The sequence below is a fragment of the Alligator mississippiensis genome, chromosome 4 (assembly GCF_030867095.1).
Source record: "Alligator mississippiensis isolate rAllMis1 chromosome 4, rAllMis1, whole genome shotgun sequence".
In the NCBI taxonomy this organism is placed as follows: Eukaryota; Metazoa; Chordata; order Crocodylia; family Alligatoridae; genus Alligator; species Alligator mississippiensis.
This window is the reverse complement of record NC_081827.1, coordinates 109,689,488-109,710,948: the sequence shown is the minus strand read 5'-3', so window position 1 is coordinate 109,710,948 and position 21,461 is coordinate 109,689,488. Positions and strand designations below refer to the sequence as shown.

The window sequence follows — 21,461 nt, the reverse complement described above, 5'->3', positions numbered from 1 at the left end:
AGGTACAGAAGTTACACGTAAACTGGTTTAAGTCATCAGAGACTGTAACAGAACAAATGCTTAGTGCACATAAACCAGTTTTCAGAATGGCTGAAACTGGTTTAAGATAAATCTGGTTGAATGTAGTATCAGACTTAACTGATTTGGGTCAAACTGGTTGATGAAACTTCTGTCCCAGACCCTTTTCTTGTTCAAGTTAAATCAGAGTCCCCCAGCATCCCACCATACTTTCCAGCCCTGGACTGGGCTGTGCTATCTGCTCCAGAGAGCAGGGCTGGCCCACTCCTCTGCTCCCTAGCCGAAGCAGTGAGGGCTGGCTGACAAGGGGTTGTGGGGGGAAGCCTAGCTGGGGATGCAGCCCAGTCTACAGCTGGGGTCTGGGACCAGGGATGAGGGTTAAACACCCCTTCCCCTGCTCAAACTTTGTGTCGACTGCAACTGTGGACTGCAAATCCCAGAGGCACCTGGAAGCAGGAAGAGGAAGTGATGAGCAACTCTGTGGAGTCCTGCTGTTGTGATTCTGGACTGCAAATCCCAGAGACCTTGGGGGCAGCAGGAAGAGGAAGTGAATACACAGCCAGAAAGCCCTACACTAGTGCCCCCTGGCTTCTGGCCTGAACTACTGTAAGCATGTGGCTGCATTTCCTGAATCAAAGGTAAATATCTAGTCATTTCTGTTTCAGTTTAATCTGTGCAGTTTAGACTAACCTGCAAAGACTGAATCGATATAGCCTCGGACTTTTTGACTGTCTGTACTTTAGCTTTATAGTACAATCTGAGGGGTTAAGCAACCTGATTTTGTGGCCTCTGGGTGGTATTACACTGGGAAATCTGGGAGGAAGGCCCAAATAATATTGTCATAAGTCTTCTGCACACAGCCAGGTATAATCACTGTAGTTTGGACCCAATCCAGATTATCCACTCCTTAAAGGGAACAAATACCAAATTTAATGTGGCTGAAAGAGAGAGGTGGCAGTTGAGAGCACTCTGGCACAGAAGCTCTAGTCCATCCTACATGTCTTTGCCTCTGGCCAGCTTCGAGCTTTGACCTGTTCCAAGCTCACGCTGAAAGTACTGATCTTCTGAGAGATGGGCTCACGTGAGTGGAGGGAGAAGCTTGCAGAGAGGAGGCCCATCCGGACGCAGGTATCTGTGTCGTACCCAGCTAGCAGGCCAGAGATTATTCCTCCCATTAAACTGTGAAGAGAAAGGAAGGGCTGTTTTGGCAATCCCATGGAAATTGCAGAGGCAAAATAATCATTCTCTAAGCCGTGTAAACAGGAACTGGGAGGGGGAGATTTGAATCTATAGAGAGAGGGGCTTTCTCTTCTCCTGGTTTTTCATTACTTGAAAAAGTTAGAGGAAAAACTACTGTTTCAATCAGAAAAGTCTGGAATGGGAGAAAGTTCTGCTTTCCCATACTACTTTTTTTTTGGTATCCTTTCATGTTTTTCTAGATGGAAAAACAAAAGTGAGGTTCTTCCTCTCCAACCCTTCACTTTGTCATGCACTTTCCCCCTGCCCCCACTCTTCCCTGTTGGGCAAAAAGCTAAAAATGTAGAAAATGGGTTTCTTCCCTCTGCGCTTTAACTTTTCCACCCCCTTTTTCAATTAAAATATTTAATGTGAGGGGAAAGGGAAATGGAAAGAAAAACCCTGTTACAAATCAAAAGTGGAAATGAAAACTTAAATTTAAGCAAAATGCTTTAAAAAATGTGATTTACTTCATTTTGAAATTTCCCACCAAAAATAAAACACTGAAAATATTTGGAACAAAAGAAGGGCTTTGTTGTATTTCTTTTTATTTGAGAAAAAGAATACTTTTTTTTTTCTTCTAACCAGGTCTGTCATAGGTTCTCATTGATAAACCAAGTATTACAGCAGAAAAGTGCCATTCATGTTGTCATGAGTGTGTCACTTCTAACTTTGAGGGGGGAGGCAAAGAAAGGAGAGGAGGAAAGAGAGAGAGCCTTGTGATTAAAGCAGTACATGAGAACTTGGGAGACTGGGGTTCACGACCTGCCTCTACAACACAGGTCTCATATGCAGCACTGTACTTAGACTCCTGGCAGCCCCGGGCGAACTTTTAGTATCGGGCCCCCCTTTGCCAGAGATAATGATAATAATAAACAAAAAAATTACCCCTTATTATCGGGCCCCTTTTCTGTCCAGGCCCCAGGTGGTTGCCCAGTTTGCCCATGCTTGTGTCCAACCCGCTCATATAACTGTGAGCAAGTTACTACATCTCTCTGTGCCTCAGTTCCTATCTACAAAAGAGGGATAGTACTTCACTAGCTTACCACTGCATTAGGTAGATTAATGGGTTTGTGATTTTTTTGAGGCAGTAGTAAATGATGATGATGAAAGTCATCTTTTCACACTGCAAGGCACACTTGTTTTCCCCAAGCTGTTTGAAAATGGAGGTGGGGAATGAGGGTAGGGAGCTGGGAGTTGGAGGGAATGATTTTAGTTCGCCTGAGTCGCCAGTGGCTTGTTCTGCTGACTTCAACTTCAACAGGGAGGAAATCTGTGATGATGTCCATCCACGACATCTAGAGCAGAGGTTCTCAAACTGAGGTCCACAGACCACCATTGGTCTGCGAGCTCCATTCAGGTGGTCTGCAGAAAGGTTGTGGAACAATCGAGAATATCTGTACTTGTAAGGTAAGACTACTGATATTAAAATATGAGTTGTGTGCTTTGATTTGCAGAACAAAAAAAAAGTTTATTAAGTGGTCTGCTGAGACCCTCAGCAATTTTCAAGTGGGCTGTGAAAAAAAAAACTTGGGAACCACTTATCTAGAACACACAGCGAGGGGCCTGAGAAGTCTACCTAGGCTCACAAGTAACAGGAGGACAGAGAGTGACAAAGATCATAAGAGAAAAAAGTGAGAGCGAGACAAAGGGAGAGAGTGAGGAGGGCTAACCAGGACTTGTATGTCCTGTGATGATGACATGGGTGCTTACAGAAAGTCAAGAGCTAGCGCCCACATTGTTGAAAATACTTAAGTCAAAGTAGCCCATGCAACTTATCAGAGAAGGGGCTTCTCTGGTCCCTGAGGCAGAGCTCCCAGGCTGTCCTGTGCATAAGGACCCGCACAAGGTCTCTAAGTGTGAAGAGCCCAAGCTTGTTTGGTTCCTGGGTGTCATCTCTCCCTAATAAAGGTGGCATTATAGCACAGGAGGGCATCATCTAGCCTGAGAATTGCCCCTGCTCTGTGCAGGCAAGTGCTCAATCTAGCAGTGATGGGCAAGGGGGACCTTCTTGTCAAGATTAAAATAGCCTTCTGATCTGGAAAACAGAGGCTCCAGGTGCTTGTCATTACACTGCAGTGGGTGGGGAGGGAAATTTTCCATGTCATACTCAGACTAATTACCTGTTTGTTTCTATCTAACAAAAGCAGGGAGACTTGTGGGCTGTGATCGCTGTTCAATCTTTCAGCAGCTCCTGAGGCTTGGAATGAATAATGTGGGGGAATCTTTCCTTAACAATACCATGTACAGACATGTACTGTTATGCTAACACAGCAACCAGGGAGCAAACAGTTGCCACAGCCCTACCAAGGAGCCAGCTAGCTGGACAGCACCTCAACCAGGGTGCCCTAGGGTACCTAGAGATCCATTCAAGGGTGCTGTGGGTTGTCACACAACATTAGCACTGTTAGGTGTGCAAATATGATTCACAAGGTAAGATTACAGGTTTCACACAGGAGTCTGTAGTGTTAAAATAATTCTGCCTGTATGGTCTTTCTGAGTTCTTTGCAACAGAAGAATTGCTCTACCATCGTTCTTCAGTCAAAAAAAAAGAGTCAAAACTAAGAGCTTGCATTTTCCAAGAGGTGCCGCAAGTCCAAAAAGGTCTCAACCACTGATTGAGAATCTTAAATAGATATAAGAAGGAAGAGAAAATAACACAGCAAAAATTAGACTGTTCATAATGATGGCACTGAGCAGTGTGGTCTGACCTGTGGAGTACTGGGGCTGAGGTAGAAACAATCCAGGGAGGGGCAATGCAATTGTTCAGAGCAGGAGTCCTCAACCTTTTTTCATTAATGAGCACTGTGATGACTCAGCCTTTTTCATGGAGCATTAAAAGAAAATCAAATAGCTATAATAATCATCTTCAATTATGCCTTTCAGTGTGATTCTTGACATGATTGCGAGTGCTTTCGAGCACTGTTGTTGGACTTGTTGGAGAGCACTTTATAAAATCACAAGAGCACTATGGTGCTTGTGAGCACCAGGCTGAGAATGCCTGGTTTAGAGATGGTAGGAGGATGAGCATACGAGGACTCACTAGAAACACAAGGGTTATTTACTGCAGAATAATAGGAGATGGGGCTTTGCCGTGTGTCAGCTGCTTGCATGCATTCTCTATGCCTCACAGTAAGTAAAAGCTAAATGAAGATACTCGTCCCTCTTTCATTGAGGGCTAAGCTGCTGCAATTTAGCTTTTATTTATTGTGGAGCAAGAGCATACACATGGGCAGTTACTGCAGAGCAGCTGATGTATAGCAAAGCCCTTCTTTTATCCCAGGTTCTTCGTACATCTATCTGTGTTCTTAGTTTAGACAAAAGAGGTTACTGGAATAATTAAGGTTTGCAAAAAAACATCCAATAGCTTTCCCTGCTGTCTGCCAGGGTAAAAAAATGGCAGGCTTAGCACCTGGTCAAATATGTGGCAAATGAAGGTAGAAAAATAAAGGGGAAACCTTATGTACTTGCAGTATCTGCACAGATCATGGCAGCACCAAGTCAGAGTCAATTATTACAGCTTAGGAATCAAGGGCTGGATAATTATGACTGCATGACATATGCATACACAAATTAAGAGGAGAATAATAAGAGCTTATTCTTAAAGGATGTAAGGCAATAAGTAAAAATTGTCCCTTCCTATCCCTATGTACAACAGTGCAGGGATAAATAGGTAAGTTATGGCAAAGACTCTTCAGGAACACAGGATTTTGACCACAGCCAGCAGCACAATTTTAGATGTGATTGTTCCTGTGAGGCCATTCCTTTGCTTGTGGCAGCCTATTCGGGCACTGGCGGACCCTACTGTTTAGCAAAAGCCACAGTTGAGGCCAAACCCCACGTCCAGTTGAGAGAGACTGACTCAGCTTTGATTTAAGGTAGTTTACTTTGCTTTTACTGGTGCTGTGATACTTTGACCAGCTGCTAGCTTGAAAACATCTGTCAGCCCAAAGCAGTGCATCCTAGATATGCTACTAAACTCTGGGATGCTGTGGTATAGCTTCATGCCTATTCCATGAAAATAAGTGGCCAAACTAGCTTCAAAATGCTTAGGGGAAATATTGGAGCACAGTCTGTCCATTGCCCCCCCTCCCCAGCATTCACCTCTCCTTTGTCTTATGGTTTTAGTACCTAATTCCCAAACCTTAGGGTGAACTTTATCTTGACAGTAGTATTAAAGAATTCTACAGTGGAATTCAGGTGGAGGGAAAAAGGGGCTGCCACAAGCATATCTCTTCTCTGGGTCATTAGCAATATACCTGTCACCTGCTCCTGAGACATTCACAATCTCCTCCCTGGAGACAGGGACTGCTGGGTAGTGTGCAGCACACAGCTCACCTGCAGCGTTCTGTAGAAAAAGAGAGAAGATGGGGCATTACTGGAAGTCTGTTCAGGTCAAGAGGCAACATGTGACTTGGCTGATCACAAACAGAGCTGCACCACTACTTAAAAGTCCAAATAACGTGTTATGTATGTATCAGGTCAAATTCTTTTTGGCTGTGCTTTAACCTACGTGGAATACATTTTCCCCAAGCATTTGTCCACTCAAGTTTTATTATGTTATATTCATGGGAGGCAGGAGTTGTTAATCTTACACTCATAAATGCCCAGGAAAGCACAGTTTAAAACTGCTTTTTGTCATTATTCTACAGAGAAGGTTCCAAAGTATAAGGATGGAAGGCTGTTTCCCTTGCTAACCCTCCAAGCCTTACCATCTCTCAAGGACAGATAAACTGATAGCAAAGCTTCACCAGGTTTCAATGCCACTTGGATGACTCAAACACAAAGGACTTTTCTTTAAAAAAAAAAATGTGTTCCAAGCCAAATTGAGTCCAAATCCATGAGTCAGTCCAGAACCATAAGTGGCCCTGCAAGCGGCAAACATCCTCCACCCCCACCACGGGCTTCAGATATTTCCAAAATCTTTTGGCAGGCATCCTTTGTGCAGGCCCAAGCCTGGAGGCTTGGGGTTTGGATGCCCCCAAGTTTCACCTGCCCTCAGCCATAGGGCCGCAGAAGCAAGCAAGGGAAGAGCCTCCCATTTCCATAAAGTGGGCTTTAAGCCCCAAGACCCCGGTGGGTACTAAGCCACGCCAGAAGAATAGTTATTCCCAGGAACACTAAAGGAAGACTGCCTTCTTGGACCCAGATACATGGTGTTTCCCCTGCCAGACACAAAGGACTGATTACTAATCAATTGCCACTCGTGTGCCCCTACCTGTGTGTGTGTTCCAGGGTGAAGAGACACACTCCCTCCCATGCTCCTGCCGCACAGTAACACTCCGTGAGACCCAAGTGTTACCACCACGCAGCACAGCTGTGTCAGCAAGGGGCAGGCCAAAGTCATCGCAGTCCTGACAACGTCTTCCAGCCTCGATGGCAGGTCTTTAGACAGCAAGGGTGTGGGGGAGGGAAGCCATTATGAACTGCAAGCATCAGAGCACAAAACTTTCGACTTGAGCTTTCCATTGATGTGGAGCTGCTTGTACTTTGCATTCCTGACTGCAATCCTTCCCCCTCCCTACTGTTGCAAATATAGCCCTCCTTATTGTCCGTCCACTGTGAAGCAAGGAAATGCCTCTTACAGAATTATACCTTGGGACAAAATGTTGGAGTCATAAAGCATGATATGTGCCTTGATGTCAGTTTATCAGTGCCAGCTCATGGTCTGTGAAGGAAGGAGCATGAATATATATTCCATCAAAGTGTGGTAATCTTGCAATAAACTGGTAATTCTGTTTAGTTGGCTGGGCAAAGTCATGAAAACAGGGACTCCCATTTTGGGACTGGTGGGAATCCATCTGATGCATGAGTCTGTCTTGTTTCATGTGAATGAGCTTTGTGGGGCACGGGCAGATTTTGAGGTGGGCTACACCAAAATCATTCATAAATTCCCGCCACATTTTAACTTGTCTCACCCGAGGTGAAGGGCTTATTAGGTAGCCAGTGCTAGCTGTTTTGAGATACTTGTTTTAAAAAAATAAAGATGCCCAAACAATGACAGGGAAAGATCTGCGCATGCTCTCTCAGAGCACAAATGGTGGTTACAAGCTCCTCCTTTGGATGAGCTATAACTTCTACATGAGTTCACTGCAGTCATGACTAGCACTGGCCTTCCCTGTGTTTGGGAAGCTACCATCACTACTTTTGTAATCAAAGTGAATTATTCTGGTGTCTCCAGCACAGACTGATAATGTTGTAGCTTGGGAAAGTGCTGGTTAAGCCTAAGCAGTACGCAGTTAATTTGCAGTGGAGCTTCTCTTGGAGCGTCCACATGAGTGCGCATGCGCATTTCCCAGAGTAAAAATAGCAGTGGCACAATATGTGCAGCTGCTACTTCTCCCTAGAAACACTCATGCATGTGCGCTCTGACATGCTCTGGCATATAGCAAGTTGTCCCAGGTCGGGTAGGGGAGGCTGGCCCCAGCAGCCTTACCTAGGGTCAGGTTCCAGTGGTGGCAACCTGACAGCAGGAAGCCTGGTTGGCAATCGGAGCATGGCTCCAGCTGGCCAGGTTCTGCTTTCAGGTGGCACATGCTGCTGCCATATGCACCACTCTGCTTTTTTCCACTGTGGGTTTTCCCATGCTGCAAATTAGCAGCATTGGGAATGCCTACGTGTGTGGTGTGTGCAGTGTATGGTGCTGCAGATGAGTCTGCAGTGCTGCATACTGCACATGCATGCTGGTCTGGACATGCCAGAGAGCCTAGATCATCTGAAAGTTTTTCCCTCGCTGCCCTCTCAGTGTGCAGTACCTGTTGGCACAGGGTGTCCAAGGGTCCGGTTTATTGCTCTTAGTTCTCGCAGGTTGGGGGAGATGTAGGTCAGTGCTCTCCAGCTGTCTGAAAGGAACGGCTTAGAGGCCTTGTTCTCATCTGTTGGCTCATAGCACACTTCAAAATGACACTGTAGTTAGTTAACTACTAGAACATACTTCCTCCATCAGAGCAAATAGCTATTTAAAAGGCTTATTATCATGTTTACCATGCTGAGGTAGCTATAATTTATCAGCATCTAGACTTCTTGTTCATGGCAAGGCAGTCTTACTAATCTACCTTTTTACTGCAACTATGATTAGATTGTTTCTGGCTCTGGGATGCTATGATAAAAGACATAGTTAGGAAGGTATTTTTAGCTTGAAAGTTCCTGCTCATTTGCCAATCTGTCTACTGTTTTGAGGTTTTATGCTGAGCCCTAAGAATTATACCTCCCTCTTCCCCTTCAGAGTTTGCTTCTGAAGAAGCTAGGTGGCAATTCTGAGGTCTGAAGAAGCATTGTGAAAAGTCTTCAACAAAACAAGAGGGATTGAAGTATTTCATGTGAAGCAGGGAACAAATCCTTTAAAAATATAAGGTAGTGCTTATTGCTTCACAAAATGCTCCAGTATTCAAAGCACAGGAGGAATTACAAGCACAGTCAGAACAACAGCTCCCTGTTGTAACTCATAGCACTTTGCAGGAAGCGCTCTCAGTTACAACGATCCCCTGAATCCAACAGAAGTTCACTGTAGGGTCCCAGGGGTTGGGGAATTCAGCTTCTGGCTGCAAGTCTGTAGCTGGTCTCCCCTAGCAGTGCCCCTCCCCACTCTCAGAGCCAGCACTGTTTTCAGAAAGGGAGGGAGCTCTTTCTGGGGGTTCTCCAGCCCATGCTGGAGGGTGGGGTGGGTGGATTGGACCCCCCCCACCCCACACACCCCCTCCAGTGCTGGCTGAAAAAAACCTACATCAAACTCCCTCTGCTTCCTTCCCCCCCTCCCATTCTGAAAACAGCATCAGGGTTGGGAGGCAGTGCAGATACAAGTTACTAAAGCCACTCCATTTTGGAGCATCTTCATCTGAACCTTCATGCAATGAAGATTCAGATTTTCATGGGATCAGGTCTTTTTAAAGTGCTCTGCAGCTGTGCACTTCTGTTTGGTCATGGCTATAGAGCATTTCCAGGGGCTAGATCAGGCAAAAATTGTCACTTCTGTCTTCACCTTAAATGCCCATATTGGTTCTTTACCCTTACCCCTCCTGACTTTCAGTGGGCACTAGGGGATATAGATATTACCCACATAAAAATCAGATCTGGTATAAGATATAAGGCAGAATAAGAAAAACTAGGAATAAATTAAAACATAAGGAAAAAAGAAGGGGAAGAACTAACCCAAGACATAAGATAGTGTGTTTTTGAAATAAGGAAGAGTTGAAGGCACTCTACATGTTACATAGCATGTCTCAGCACACATGTTGTTATGCCCAAAGGGACCTGCTGTTAGTGATTTCCCCTTACCTGGGACCTGGTGTTCTCTGGCAATCTGACAGACATACTGGATTGTGGCAATTGGCACGTTGCCATCAATACATACTACTGGAGCCATGCACAGATGCTGCTTGTACCTGGATACCTAGCAAAGTGCAGAGCACAGTTAGAATAGAAGCAGCTGGATCCACTGCCCTGTGAATGGGTTAGAATGCAGTCTGTCTACCTGCCACACACTTCTGATCAGACTCAGGTACTGCGATGTAGATGAACTATCAATGTTGGCTGCAGCCCTTAGATTTAGGCTTGCAAACCAGCAGCAACTTTTTCTAGGGCAAGTAAGCCTTTCAGGTTCTCTCCCTTTTATTTATAACCCTCCACTTTCCCATCAGGCTAGCTTGTCCTTCACACACAGGTAGATTGTTGTTGACTGTCTTTCAAGCTCATTATTGCTGCTTCTCGATTAGCTGGAGGGCCTAAGGAGTAAAATGAAATGCCTCCACACCTTGATGATTTAGTGGGACGGGGGAGCAAAGGCCAAAGACCCAGCTTCACCAAGGGAATTAGTTGAGGTGACTTTTTTAGCATTGCTATAGTATAATTTTTGGGATCCAGCTCCTGCAGCAGAATCCATGATGCCAAGTGAGGTACTGAATTTCCCTCTCTGGTAAATGAAGAGAATTAGGCACCTCCCAATAGCCAAGATGCTGAGTGAGGGAGAGAAAGGGTGTACCTAAGCTGGACCATAGAGCATGCTGAAGAGATGGATGTGTCAAAAATCCCACCTCTCTCTGGGTCTTTGGTGCCTGTTTGCAACCCTGAGTTAGACACCTACATGGAACTGGTATTCACCACCTGGACTGCACACCCCTCTAGACTATAGTATATGAAAGATTGGCACCGCTGTGACTTCTTTTGAATAGAAATGACCAATAGGCTTAGTCTTAACAAATGTATTTGGTCTGAATTCAGCACAGCATCTGTTATTCCTCTCTCTGAACCCTTTTGAGGATGGTCAATATAGAAGATATGAGCCTAGTGCCAACACAGGAAGGATCTGGGTTACAAGAGAACATAGGGGATACAGCTATCAGGCAAACATTCAGTTCCTTATAATAATGAATGCCCAAATGTATTCCTGTTTATATATGAAACCTGAGATGAATATCAGAAGAGAATTGATTAGTTCAACACACCTAGAGAGAGTGGCTAGGAAAAAAATTACTTCCAAGGCCCTAGAGAAGTCACCAGAAACAGACCTGCAGTGGACCTAAGCAATGGTGTTGTGCCCTCATCGATGAGTTTCTGGGTATTTCTGTCTTAACAGAATGGCCAAGACTTTCAGAACTGCTGCCTGAAGTCTCATTTAGGCAATAGGAGACTTTATGTGGCCAGAACTTTGAAAAAATTGGACAGCCCTTCAGGGGGCCTAACTATGATCATCAGGAGCCTAATTTATGGACCTATTGGTAAGTGTATGCCTGGATGTTCAAACTACTCCTCCTTCCTCTGTTTTTATGCCTGTGCTATTCACAGACTTTCAAACAATCTAATATCTCTGTACAGGCCATGATTTGGTCTTCTGATATCCATCCAGGGCCTCGTAACTCCCTTCCCAGCCTTTTCCCTTAGGTTTTTGCCCTTCTCACAGAGCAGTCATCTTTTCCTCCAATGAAAACTGGAGGAGGATCACTTCAGGGTCCATTTATGACTATCTGAAGCTATTACTGACATGCAACCAGGATTTCTTCTGCCAGAGGTTGAAAGTGCTACTTCTATGGTACTACTAAGTCTGTACATAGAAAGTAAAAGACAACCCCCCCCCCCCCCCCCCAACCTTTGGTAGCAAAAAGCATAAGACCTATCACTCAGATAAGCAGCTCAAGTTTTCCTGTCACCAAATATTTCTCACAACTCAGTATGTCACGTTCACTTTGGCAAAAGCTGCCTACCACTACCTCCATCCCTGACTACACTCCTAGTCCTGAGGTGGATGCAGAATTCAGAGACAGCTCAGCAAACAATTTCCATCCTCAGGTTGGCTAGTCTTAGCTGGCATGACATGTTATAGAAATCACTGGCTTGTGCCATTGCTTCTGCCACAGCTTCTTTCCCATGTCTCTGCTCAATTTCATCAACAGCAACATAACCAGAGTGCTTTCATCAGGAGAGAAGTTTATAGAGTTTCCACTTGGCCTCTTTCTTGGTTATTTTGCAAAGCTTACAAAGATTAATCTATCATTCAATGGTTTTGTTTTCCTTTCATTGTCAAATTGTGGGAAGGGAAAGGGTGGAGATAGAAGTGGGAGCAATGACCACTTTTTTCCCCTAAGATTTCTCAGTCCTATGAGGGTCCTCCTAATAAACTAATTGCATTTGCCATCCAAATTACCATCAGTCGGTAAGTGCAGGCTTTGCTTTGTCAACGGTGGAATTAGTTGGGAAAGAGGGTGGGGCTGTGGGGGTTTACATGAATCAAATCTTAATCATCATTTCCATTAATGGCCTGAAACCTTCCCTACCTACCAGGCTGAGAAGCAGAATCAGTTTACACAGCTCAGCATGTAGAAGCAGCAGGTAGAGGGGAGAGGAGGTAATCCTATCCATGCTATTCTGGTTTCAAAGCTGGAAATGTCTTCAGATACCTAAGTGGACATGAAGTCATTGAAAGCTCAAAAGTGATTATGACCAGTGGGTTCTGGTATAGATATCATGGATAGGATTAATTTGGTGGCATTTTATTGGGGGGGGAAAGGGCAAAGCCTCTATCTTGCTAGATAGCAATAAGCACCTCTGGTTGGCTAGCAGCTTGTTCCAGGGCCATATCAGTAACCCACATCTGAGGCTAACTGTTGACTTCCACGTGTTGATCCTAATTTCAGAATGCATGAGCTGTAATGGGCAGCCCTGCCAGGGCTTGACTGGGTCAGTTGGGGTCCATCAGGCTGGTGGCACCTGCACACCTCCTGATCATCTGGGAGGGCCGTAATTAAATCTCCCCTCCCTGCCTGGGACAATGGTCTTCCAGTTGTTCAACAGGCAGAAGTCTAACTTCCCCTACAACTCTGGTTACAAGCCTCAGCTCTTACCATTGGGTGTGACTGCCCATGTCCCAGTAGCATAACAGTAACCACCCTGAGCATATAATAATGTTATCTGGATTCCCTCAGCCCCCTACACTCACATTCTCTCTCTCTCACACACACACACACACACACACACACACACACACACACACACACACACACACACACACCCTTAAACACTTGCTGCTGTTATGCAGTCATGCTTTCTTCTTACAAGTGAGCAATTATAGGTCAGAGGAAATCCTTACATAATGTTCTGTTATCTGCTGGTGGATGTCCATGTCTCCCAAGCCAAGGCTGAGTTCCCCACTCCCTGTGATCACTGCACAGTAGGTAGCTGTGTTATGCCCCTCCAGTTGAAGAACACCTCCCATGTCCTACAACAGGAAGAGGAGTCACCAATGGAATAAGTTGCCTTTCTCTGCCATGTTCAGCTGACCTCAGGATTCTCTTCTAGCCATCCCCATGTAACAAGTACCGGTTATTTAGTAGCAGTCCACTTTACTGTTCTCTGTTTCACCTCCTCCCTTTCTTTTCTGAGTAATAATCAGAAGAACTCTATTGTACCCAATGTGCACAGGTACCATGGCAATGGCTGCATAAATTATTTAGTAAATGGGAATGACAGATTTCTTCCCTAGAGTTGCACAGAAGCATCCACACTTGACTTTCTTCTGATGCTCTTTCTAAAAGATGTCTGGATTTTTCCTCGGCAATCAGAAGGACCCATCACACAAATGCAGAATGAAGTTAGTGGACTGAAGAAAACCAAGTAGTCCCCTCCAGCATTGACAGTTCATGGTTTCTAGTCCAGCAATGCTCTTTGCAATAGTGTTGTGTTTGGTTACAGGACCATATTCACTGTGATGGCAGATTAGAAAAGTGTAAAATTGGATGAGGGTAGAAAGACTATATGCATGCAGCTATGTACAGCATAGGGAGATCTAATTATTGTTACCCCCTTTCAGCTTGACCAATTAGTGAAAATATTAATTCCTGTATGTTGATTCCCTAAGGAAGAGAAATGGATGATGGAGTCTGTTAGTCCTTGGATATGATACCATTTGCTTACAAAAAACAAATATTAAACCTTGTTTTCTTGGCCATGTCAGAATCAAGCAGTAGCAGACAGTTTTTATATAGTCCCAGACCTCTTTCCAGACTTTCCTTTTCCCCAAAGCAAAGCTTTTTTATCAGGATCGTGCCACGAGTTGTTTCTTGCTGTGTTTGATCCTTCTGAAGCCTTTGATATTCTGACTCCAACTCTTCTCTCACTCAAACTCTGGCTGTTGAATTTATATGCAGCCCTCATAGTTCACGTTCCTGAATGGTCTTATATGTGACCTGTTTTGGTTAGTGGCTCCTATCTCTTCACCTAGCCATGAGGAAAAGACACACAACTCTTCCCTCATTTAGCCATAAAAGAGTTAGCTCTTATGCCCACTGGCTTCACTGAGGCTTCTCCCAGTCCAAAGTTACCTTCAGCATTCCCATGAGATGCTGTTACTGCATGACCTACCATATGACTGCAGTAGCGCAGGATGGACTCTGAATGTTCATCCTTCCCCATAGCTGATATAAAGAAGGGAGTCCTCCCAAGGCGGCTTAAGCAATCTACAAATAGATGGCAGTGGAGCAAAGTTATCATTCCAGCAGAGGACCACATGACCAAACCTGAGTCCCAGGCTTTAGAGGATGACATATTTGAGTGGCTATAGCAAGGGCCTTTCCTGGGATGCCTGATGCCCTGTATTCTTTTCATCATCCATCAGTCCCCCACAGCTGGTACCTCATCAGTATGATCCTCTATCAGGTCTCTCTACTGCTGTCCATCCCTCTGTCTGGAGTGTGGAAAGAAAAAGTTGATCTGCTAATCTGCTGCCATGTGAATCTCTGGCTGTGCAGCTCATTTGGTCTGGGAGCAGAAGGAAATGGTGCAGCAGGCCACCATGTTTCTTCCCCTGCATCCCAGTTGCAAAAATGCACTTCAAGAAACCCCATCTATTTGCTTTGAAGCAAGAGCAGATTCATATCAGAAAGATATGGAAAAAGAGTTAAAAAAGGACTTCAACTCCATGGTTAGATTAGGACTTTTCCTTAAATCTCTCCCCTTCCTCTCTCACACAAGCAAAAATACAAACTATGTTCTCTGGTACACCAGCAATTCAAATGTATTTAATCTGGGCTACAGGGGCCTATGGCCTACTCTCAATGATTGCAGCTCCTTGGTCTGCCCCTCCCTCTACTGTCTCCAGGCTTTCTTCCATTTTGCCTCTTGTGCATGGGACATCATTCTTGACTGAATATATAATGATCTTACTCTCTACTCTTTCAAATCCCTCTTCAAGGCCCACCTCTGCTGTGGTTCCAGCAAGAAGCCAACATGCTAATGGTGACTATGCTGTGCAGCAGATCTTGGGTAAAACTGTCTTTTACTTTGCTGACATTGTACTATGCACTAGTTAACTTTCTATCTGTAATACAGAGCACTTGTTTTCTTTCCCCTGGCTGTGCGCCCCCCTTCCCCTCCTTCCCTTCTATCGTTTGCAGTTCTCATTTGTCATTTAAAATGATGCAAAGCCTTTGGGCAGGGATGGTGGCCCCATGTGTGTTTCTAGCCTGATGGGGCCCTGATCCTGATTGGCACTTGCTTAGGTGCTCCTGCAATGTAAATAATATGTAATAATAAACTACAGTTTCCATGAACCCCCAGACAACCACCACTCAGCACCTGCCAGGTTTCTCCCAACACCTCCAAAGGTTCGGCTCACTTTCCCAGTGTTCGTCTGGCCGCCAACCTGCAAAAAGTAAATCAAGAATCACATGAGCTAAAAAAACTAAGTTGCATAGAGGACATTCCTCTGCACATATTTAAAGAAGATACATTTGTGAAAGTGTGTGGGACTGACAGCTGTGGAGACTGAAATCCTCTAGCTTTGGGACAGAGAGATGTGCAAGTCTTCCTATCCAACACGTGTGCCTCAGTCCTGGCCAGACAGGACCCCTTCCTTGGGTTACAGAAAAGTTTAGTCTCCTGCATATTTTGGTCTTATTTATGGAGACCACTTAATCAGGATGCTGACCAGAATGTTTTATATAATATGAACAGTCCTCTATGAAGACAGTGACTGAGCTGACCATCTCAAACCAGACTGGAGTCACAGGCCTAGAGGCAAAAGACTCTATACTTCACTGGCTAGCCCCAAGACATCCAGTCCTCCACCAGTTCAGAAAGGTCCTTTCTTTAAGTAGTTCCAGTGATCTTGCTAGTGTGATCTCCTGCTTTGTAACATCTGCCTGTGCTGTATATTCCACTCCCTATTTACAGAAGCATCTGCATCACCTCCTTTCTCTTCCCAAATCCCTCTGTGCTTACTCTACTTCTCCATCTATGTCTGGCTGCAGATTTCTCTGTCCTCCTGCCCATTCCTTCCAATTTCTCTTTCCATCTATCTGTCAGTGTCACAAACACAGCCAAATGCCATCTCGTGGAACACAGTCTGCTTTTCTCCAATCAGTACATTACCTCAATGGGCTCCTGCTGAGACACAGCAGCTCCAAATCCTCCAGCTAGAAATAGCACAGGCTGCTTGCCTCAAGTCAATTGAGGTTTCATCACTTATTATCAAGTGGTCTTACAGTTCTTAGCTTCGGAACCAGCAAAATAGTTTTTCCTACTCTGAAGGAGGCTTCTTTCAGTGGCTTTTGTGATGATCATCACTGCTCTGGAAATCCCCGAGTTTTCAAGGAGGAAAGAAATATCTTCAATGACTAAATTAAAAGCTTAGGCACCAAGTGCCACAATGTGTGCTCTTCCATAGACACCAACTCCTTGCCGTGACACTCACCAAAACACACTCTGCCCCACACAAACCCTACAAGAGTATGCACACAAAAACGCCCCTTGCCCACTCTTGCATATACCCATCCCCACTTGACTGAAAGCCTCTGTATCCTAGGGTCCAGGGGAAAAAAATTTGAAATGCCATGTGGGTCACAGGTCAGCCCAATGCTTTCCAATGGAGGGTTGACCTGGAGTCTGGAGGAGAATTTTTCTAGGTGTGCCTGCCTCTCCACAAAGAGCTGCCCTGAATCCCTGATTTCTAACATACCTGAGTTTTCAGGAATTTGAAAACTGGATCCAAGTTTTGTACCCTTGGTGCACACCAAAACTGTCACTTAAACGTACCAAATGGAACTAACTAGTTAAACAGGTGCTCTGCTCCATAACCCAGGCACAATTTAGCAGAAGGCAGAGTATTTAAAATTGAACAGGTCAATAATATGAATAGTAGCATCACAAAATGCTCCTGCTATCACCCCTCTTGAGCAGAAAAGGATTTGAAATCTTCCCGGTCCCGGCCAAAGTGCTACAGTTGAGATGGTGACGCAGTCATCTTGAATGTAATTCACCCAGAGCCTGAGCAGAATAACAGGGAGGTGGAAGGGATAGAAAACAATGGGGAAGAGAAGGAGGCCAGTGCATTGATGGAAGAGGAAAAGGCAAACATAGGATGAGAAGCAGCAATGGAGAGAAACATCATACAGGGAAAGTACATTTCCTGCCTCAGTGGAAGTTCTTAGTCACATGCAATCCTTTTCTCTAATCACTGTTACTTTTTTCCACTCGTTTACTGTCTTTGCATATGAAGATAAATAAGGATACTAATGCTTCCCTCTCATTTTTCCTTGACTGCAGTAAAGTAGTTATCACTTCATTGCACCAGCTTCATCAACTGAAATTGTTCAGACTAATTTCAGTCCTTAAGTAGAATGGAAAGGAAGTCACTAGACAACAGATCAATGCCTCCTGCTTTTCTTGGTAGTTAGCCTGCCACAGGCCTGTTCCAGCACAATATTGGCTGGGGTACCCTACCTGGGTCCCACCATAGTTAGTCTGTGTGCTCTTAAGTTTCCCGTGCTCTGAGTCCAATCCAACACACTCCTTTTCTTTGGCCTCACTGGCAGACTTCCAGAGCCTGAGTTATCTGTCTGTCAGCCCTTCACAGAAACAGTACTTAGAAGCATTGCTACTCAAGCCCTCCCGCAGGTCCAGTGCTGGCTTTTGCAGACTCCTTTGTTGCTCAGGCACACCGTTTCCCAGAGACCCAGCCTCATGAGCACTCTGGTTTACAATTCATCTCTTCAGGGGCACACAATAATTGAAGCATATAGCTCTTTACTTTAGCTGGAACAATAAAGACACAAGTCTGACAAAAGAATAAAATATCTCTACACATTTCCCTGCCTTGGTTTTCTCCCCACTCTTGGGTACTCTTTGGAGATAGGGCAGAATTCTCTGAGGTTGGCAAGATACACACCCCCCCTCCACTAAATCACAGACAGGAACAGAATATCTTGTTTTATCCACACTGCTTCACCAGATTACAGATTTGTAATCATTCAAACAGCTGACCTTACAATACAACCACAGCACAAAGCACAGGCTCCTACCCCACAAGCTCAAGATGTAATGCCATTGCCTGAGAGAAATAGTCTTTTATCCCTTAGACAAGTACAAGCCTATTACTGTTACTGACTAATGGAAATATAACTTTAACTCAGAGAGGATTAATAAACTCATCCTTGATGTGAACCAGACACTTAAGAGAGAGAAAACATAGCCAGTACATGATACTTAATACACATCCAATTTTCCATGTCTGGGAAATACTTCCCAAAACAGAATATAGCATGATAGGCAGTTTCCCAATACAGAACACTATCCATGCAAAATAGCTGCAGCAGTTGTCAAGAAATGAATTGTCATGCTATAGCTCAAAAAGGGTATCTAACAATTAAGGTGGAGCTAGGCAGTACACATGGTAAGGTGGGCTTTAGCCACTGAACTACTCACAACATATAAAATAAGGACAAATGACAAACATATCATTTCAACCTCCAATTAAAATACTACTAAAGAATAGTTCCAAACTTATTCCACTGAATAATTCCACAAAACAATTCCACAGAGATCAGGACCCATACTACTATAGTCTAGGCAGGACAGACAAAGAGCAGGAAGAAAGAATTATTATTATCCCCATTTTACCAATTGGAAAATGAGAGACAGGAGGGTAAGTCTGTAGGAGACTAACAAACAGAACACACATTTGCCCTTTGTTTGAAGGGGGCAAATCTTAGACCAGATTCCATTTTAAACCAGTCTGTGTGTGCCAAACTTCTGTTCGGTTACGGGTATAAACCAGTTGCTGATCACTTATACTGGTAAAAGTGTAATGTCTGTGTCATGACCCAAAGGGTATGATTTTGTGTGTGCTTTGGCACTGCAGAATTATTTCCCGCCACATGGAGCTTTCTTTGCACGGCGCAATTCTCAGTTGCATAGAGAAAACCCCGGTGCAAAGGAGTTCCCGCCACCCGTATGTAAATTTGTTCCCCACTATTGGCTGTTTCTAAATTATTCCCATGTGGCGGCTAGCAATTGGCTTGCTAGCCGTATAAGAGGCTTGAGCGGTTTCCGCCCAAGTCGGAGATCTCCGAGAATCTCAGGAGGATCCTGAGAACCCCGATTCCGAGAATTCCGGGAGAAATCCGAGAGAATTCCGGCAAGGAGTCCATGATTACCTCGTGGACTTCTATGTAAATCTCGGACCGAATGATGGTTTGATCACCCATCAAGAATCTCTCCCCTTGGCTGCATAATCCCTCGACGTACCCTTCCCTGTGCACTTTCAGTCGGTCTGCGGAGCCTAGCAAACTTTGTGTGTGTGTATCCAGAGCTCTGTCCGGGTTGTTTCAAGAGGCTCGAGTTTTCTGCGGGTCTTGTTCGAGTTTTGTTTTCGTTTTGTAACTGCAACTCAAGAAAGTTTTCCTGCCTGCACCGCAACCATCTACGGTGTAAGTAAAATAATCTTTAATCAACCTCTGCGTGTCAGTGCCTAATTCTAGTTCGCCGTGCCGACCCTTTTCCCCAGCCCACGTGCCCGGGCTGCTGGCCACAGCCCCTCGGCCGCGACAGTCTGTACCTGGCCTCAAGGTATTGGACCAGATGTCCTGAATTCCAGTCCCAGGTCTTAAGCACAAGATCACCTTTCCTCCTGGAGTACTTGGTCACCTGATTCTCTATCTGCTACTCGCTTACCTCTCAAATCTCTAGGGTACTATGTACGCTAGAATCTGGAAAATAAGCTAGTAGCTATAAATTGTTACTATTCTGCCTTACTACATGTTACTACTTTCATTTGTTTATTTACCCATAGAGTTTGTGAATCCACTTATAGTACCATCTTGTAACACAAATATTCAGTTATTTAAAAAAGAAGACAGAAAATGTTGCTTTTTCCACATCATTTACCTAGCAACAGATACTAATTTTGCCCATGGCAATGACCATCCCCAGACAACAGTCTGATCCATTGGTGCTTTACATCTTTGGATCTTTTTTTTTTTTACCACATTTTGCTTTGTGGCATTTAAAAGACTGTCTTGGCACTTCCCTTCTGTGTGAAACACTGACAGATTTCATGTCCCATCAATGATGGGCTTATGTTTTCTGTTGTACTGGGCCTATCTAAAAATATTGCTCTCTCCTTCCTCTCCCCTAGCGTTGCTCCACTCTGCAGCATGCCATGGGAGGAAAGTAAAAATATGGTAATATTGTTTCCTAAGGATTTGGCCAATGGTCAAAATCTCACATAGTCACAGAGAAGCACTGGACACAGATCATAATGAAACACGCAGCTAAATTGAATCAGAGTGAAAATCCTAATATAATAAAAGCCTTAGTCTGTCTGTCTGTCCCTAATGCTTTATGAGCACTCTGATTGGTAGTCTTGGCAGCCAATCACAATACTGACTGAAATAACCAATCAGAGTGGTCTGCACAGACGGACATACACGGCAGAGTGCCGCCATGAGGGGACGGAGCGGGGACGGACTGGCACAGAGGAGTGGCATCCCCTCCCGTCCTGCTCCTTGGAGGCAGCGGTGACACTGGCCAGCTTCATCCCCACCATCATGGTGGCGCTCCATCCCTGGCAGAGGAGGCGCAGGGGACGGCAGGGATGGACTGGCGCAATGGAGTGCTGCCATGATGAAGGGGATGGAGCGGGGAGTGGGGGGCCACCAGCACCCTGCGCTGCCTCTGCCTCCAAAGAGCAGGGCGGGGGGGGTAGACCACCCCTTAGATGCGATGGTGGCGTGGGGTGGTGGTGGCAGAGACAGTGGGGCAAGCTTCCCTCCCCCCCCGGCAGGCAGCGGGGGCACAGAATGATGGATAGTGGCACTCCATCTCTGCCCTCCCCACGGGCAGAGAGGGGGAGGCAGCAGGAAAGAGGGGAGGGAGAGAGGGGAGCAAGATGGGGAATGGGGGTTTCTGGTGGCAGGGCCCCCCAACTGCCTCTGCACCTCCCCCGCCCCCGCCACCGCCCAGCCCTGACAATAGCCGGCAGAGAAGGGGGAGGCGGCGGGGAGGGACAGAGGAGAGAGGGAGGGGAGGCAGAGAGCGGGGAGGGAAGTTGTGTGTGGCTGGATGTGGTCTGGTGGCAGCGCGGGGCACTGGGTGTTGGTGGCCGCCGCAGCGTGCAAATTCCCCTGCTCCCCATTCCTGGGAACTGGCGGTGGTGCGGGGTGGGGGGGAGCGCATGGGGCTGCACCAAGAGTGGTAGCGGGGTCCCACTGGGCTGGACACACAGGGCCGGAGGTGGAGCAGCAACCCCCTGGGTGGCAGCACCCCCTTCCCCCCACCTCCCGTCATTCATGATGGGCAATTTGCTCGTATTTTATAATCAGCATCTGGACATCCTCTCTGTCTCTTTCTCTCATCACCATTGGCTGTTGCCCTTCATTCAGTATAGCCCATGGCTTTAGCCCACCTGGATCATAGGTTAATTAGTTAATGGTACCTGCAAGACC

At 45.5% G+C, this 21,461-nt stretch overlaps 1 protein-coding gene across 7 annotated transcripts in view; it reads right to left on the bottom strand.

The window, feature by feature from the left end:
- Positions 1-668: 668 nt before the first annotated feature.
- The window catches only part of LOC102565606 (pseudouridine-5'-phosphate glycosidase), a 42,798-nt gene continuing 22,005 nt past the window's right edge, over positions 669-21,461 (bottom strand). For 3 of the 7 annotated variants that reach the window (XM_019489634.2, XM_019489633.2, XM_019489636.2), the window contains 8 exons: positions 15,316-15,382; positions 14,104-14,198; positions 12,833-12,961; positions 9,529-9,643; positions 8,010-8,147; positions 6,473-6,639; positions 5,514-5,602; positions 669-1,197 (listed from right to left, as the gene is read on the bottom strand). In XM_019489634.2, the coding sequence (XP_019345179.1) occupies positions 1,002-1,197; positions 5,514-5,602; positions 6,473-6,639; positions 8,010-8,147; positions 9,529-9,643; positions 12,833-12,961; positions 14,104-14,198; positions 15,316-15,382 (996 nt within the window). In that variant the 3' untranslated portion in view covers positions 669-1,001. Of the gene's footprint in view, positions 1,198-5,513; positions 5,603-6,472; positions 6,681-8,009; positions 8,161-9,528; positions 9,644-12,024; positions 12,144-12,832; positions 12,962-14,103; positions 14,199-15,315; positions 15,383-21,461 lie in introns of those variants that run through there. The other 4 variants (XM_019489635.2, XM_019489637.2, XM_059726463.1 and 1 more) reach the window with 4 other exon arrangements.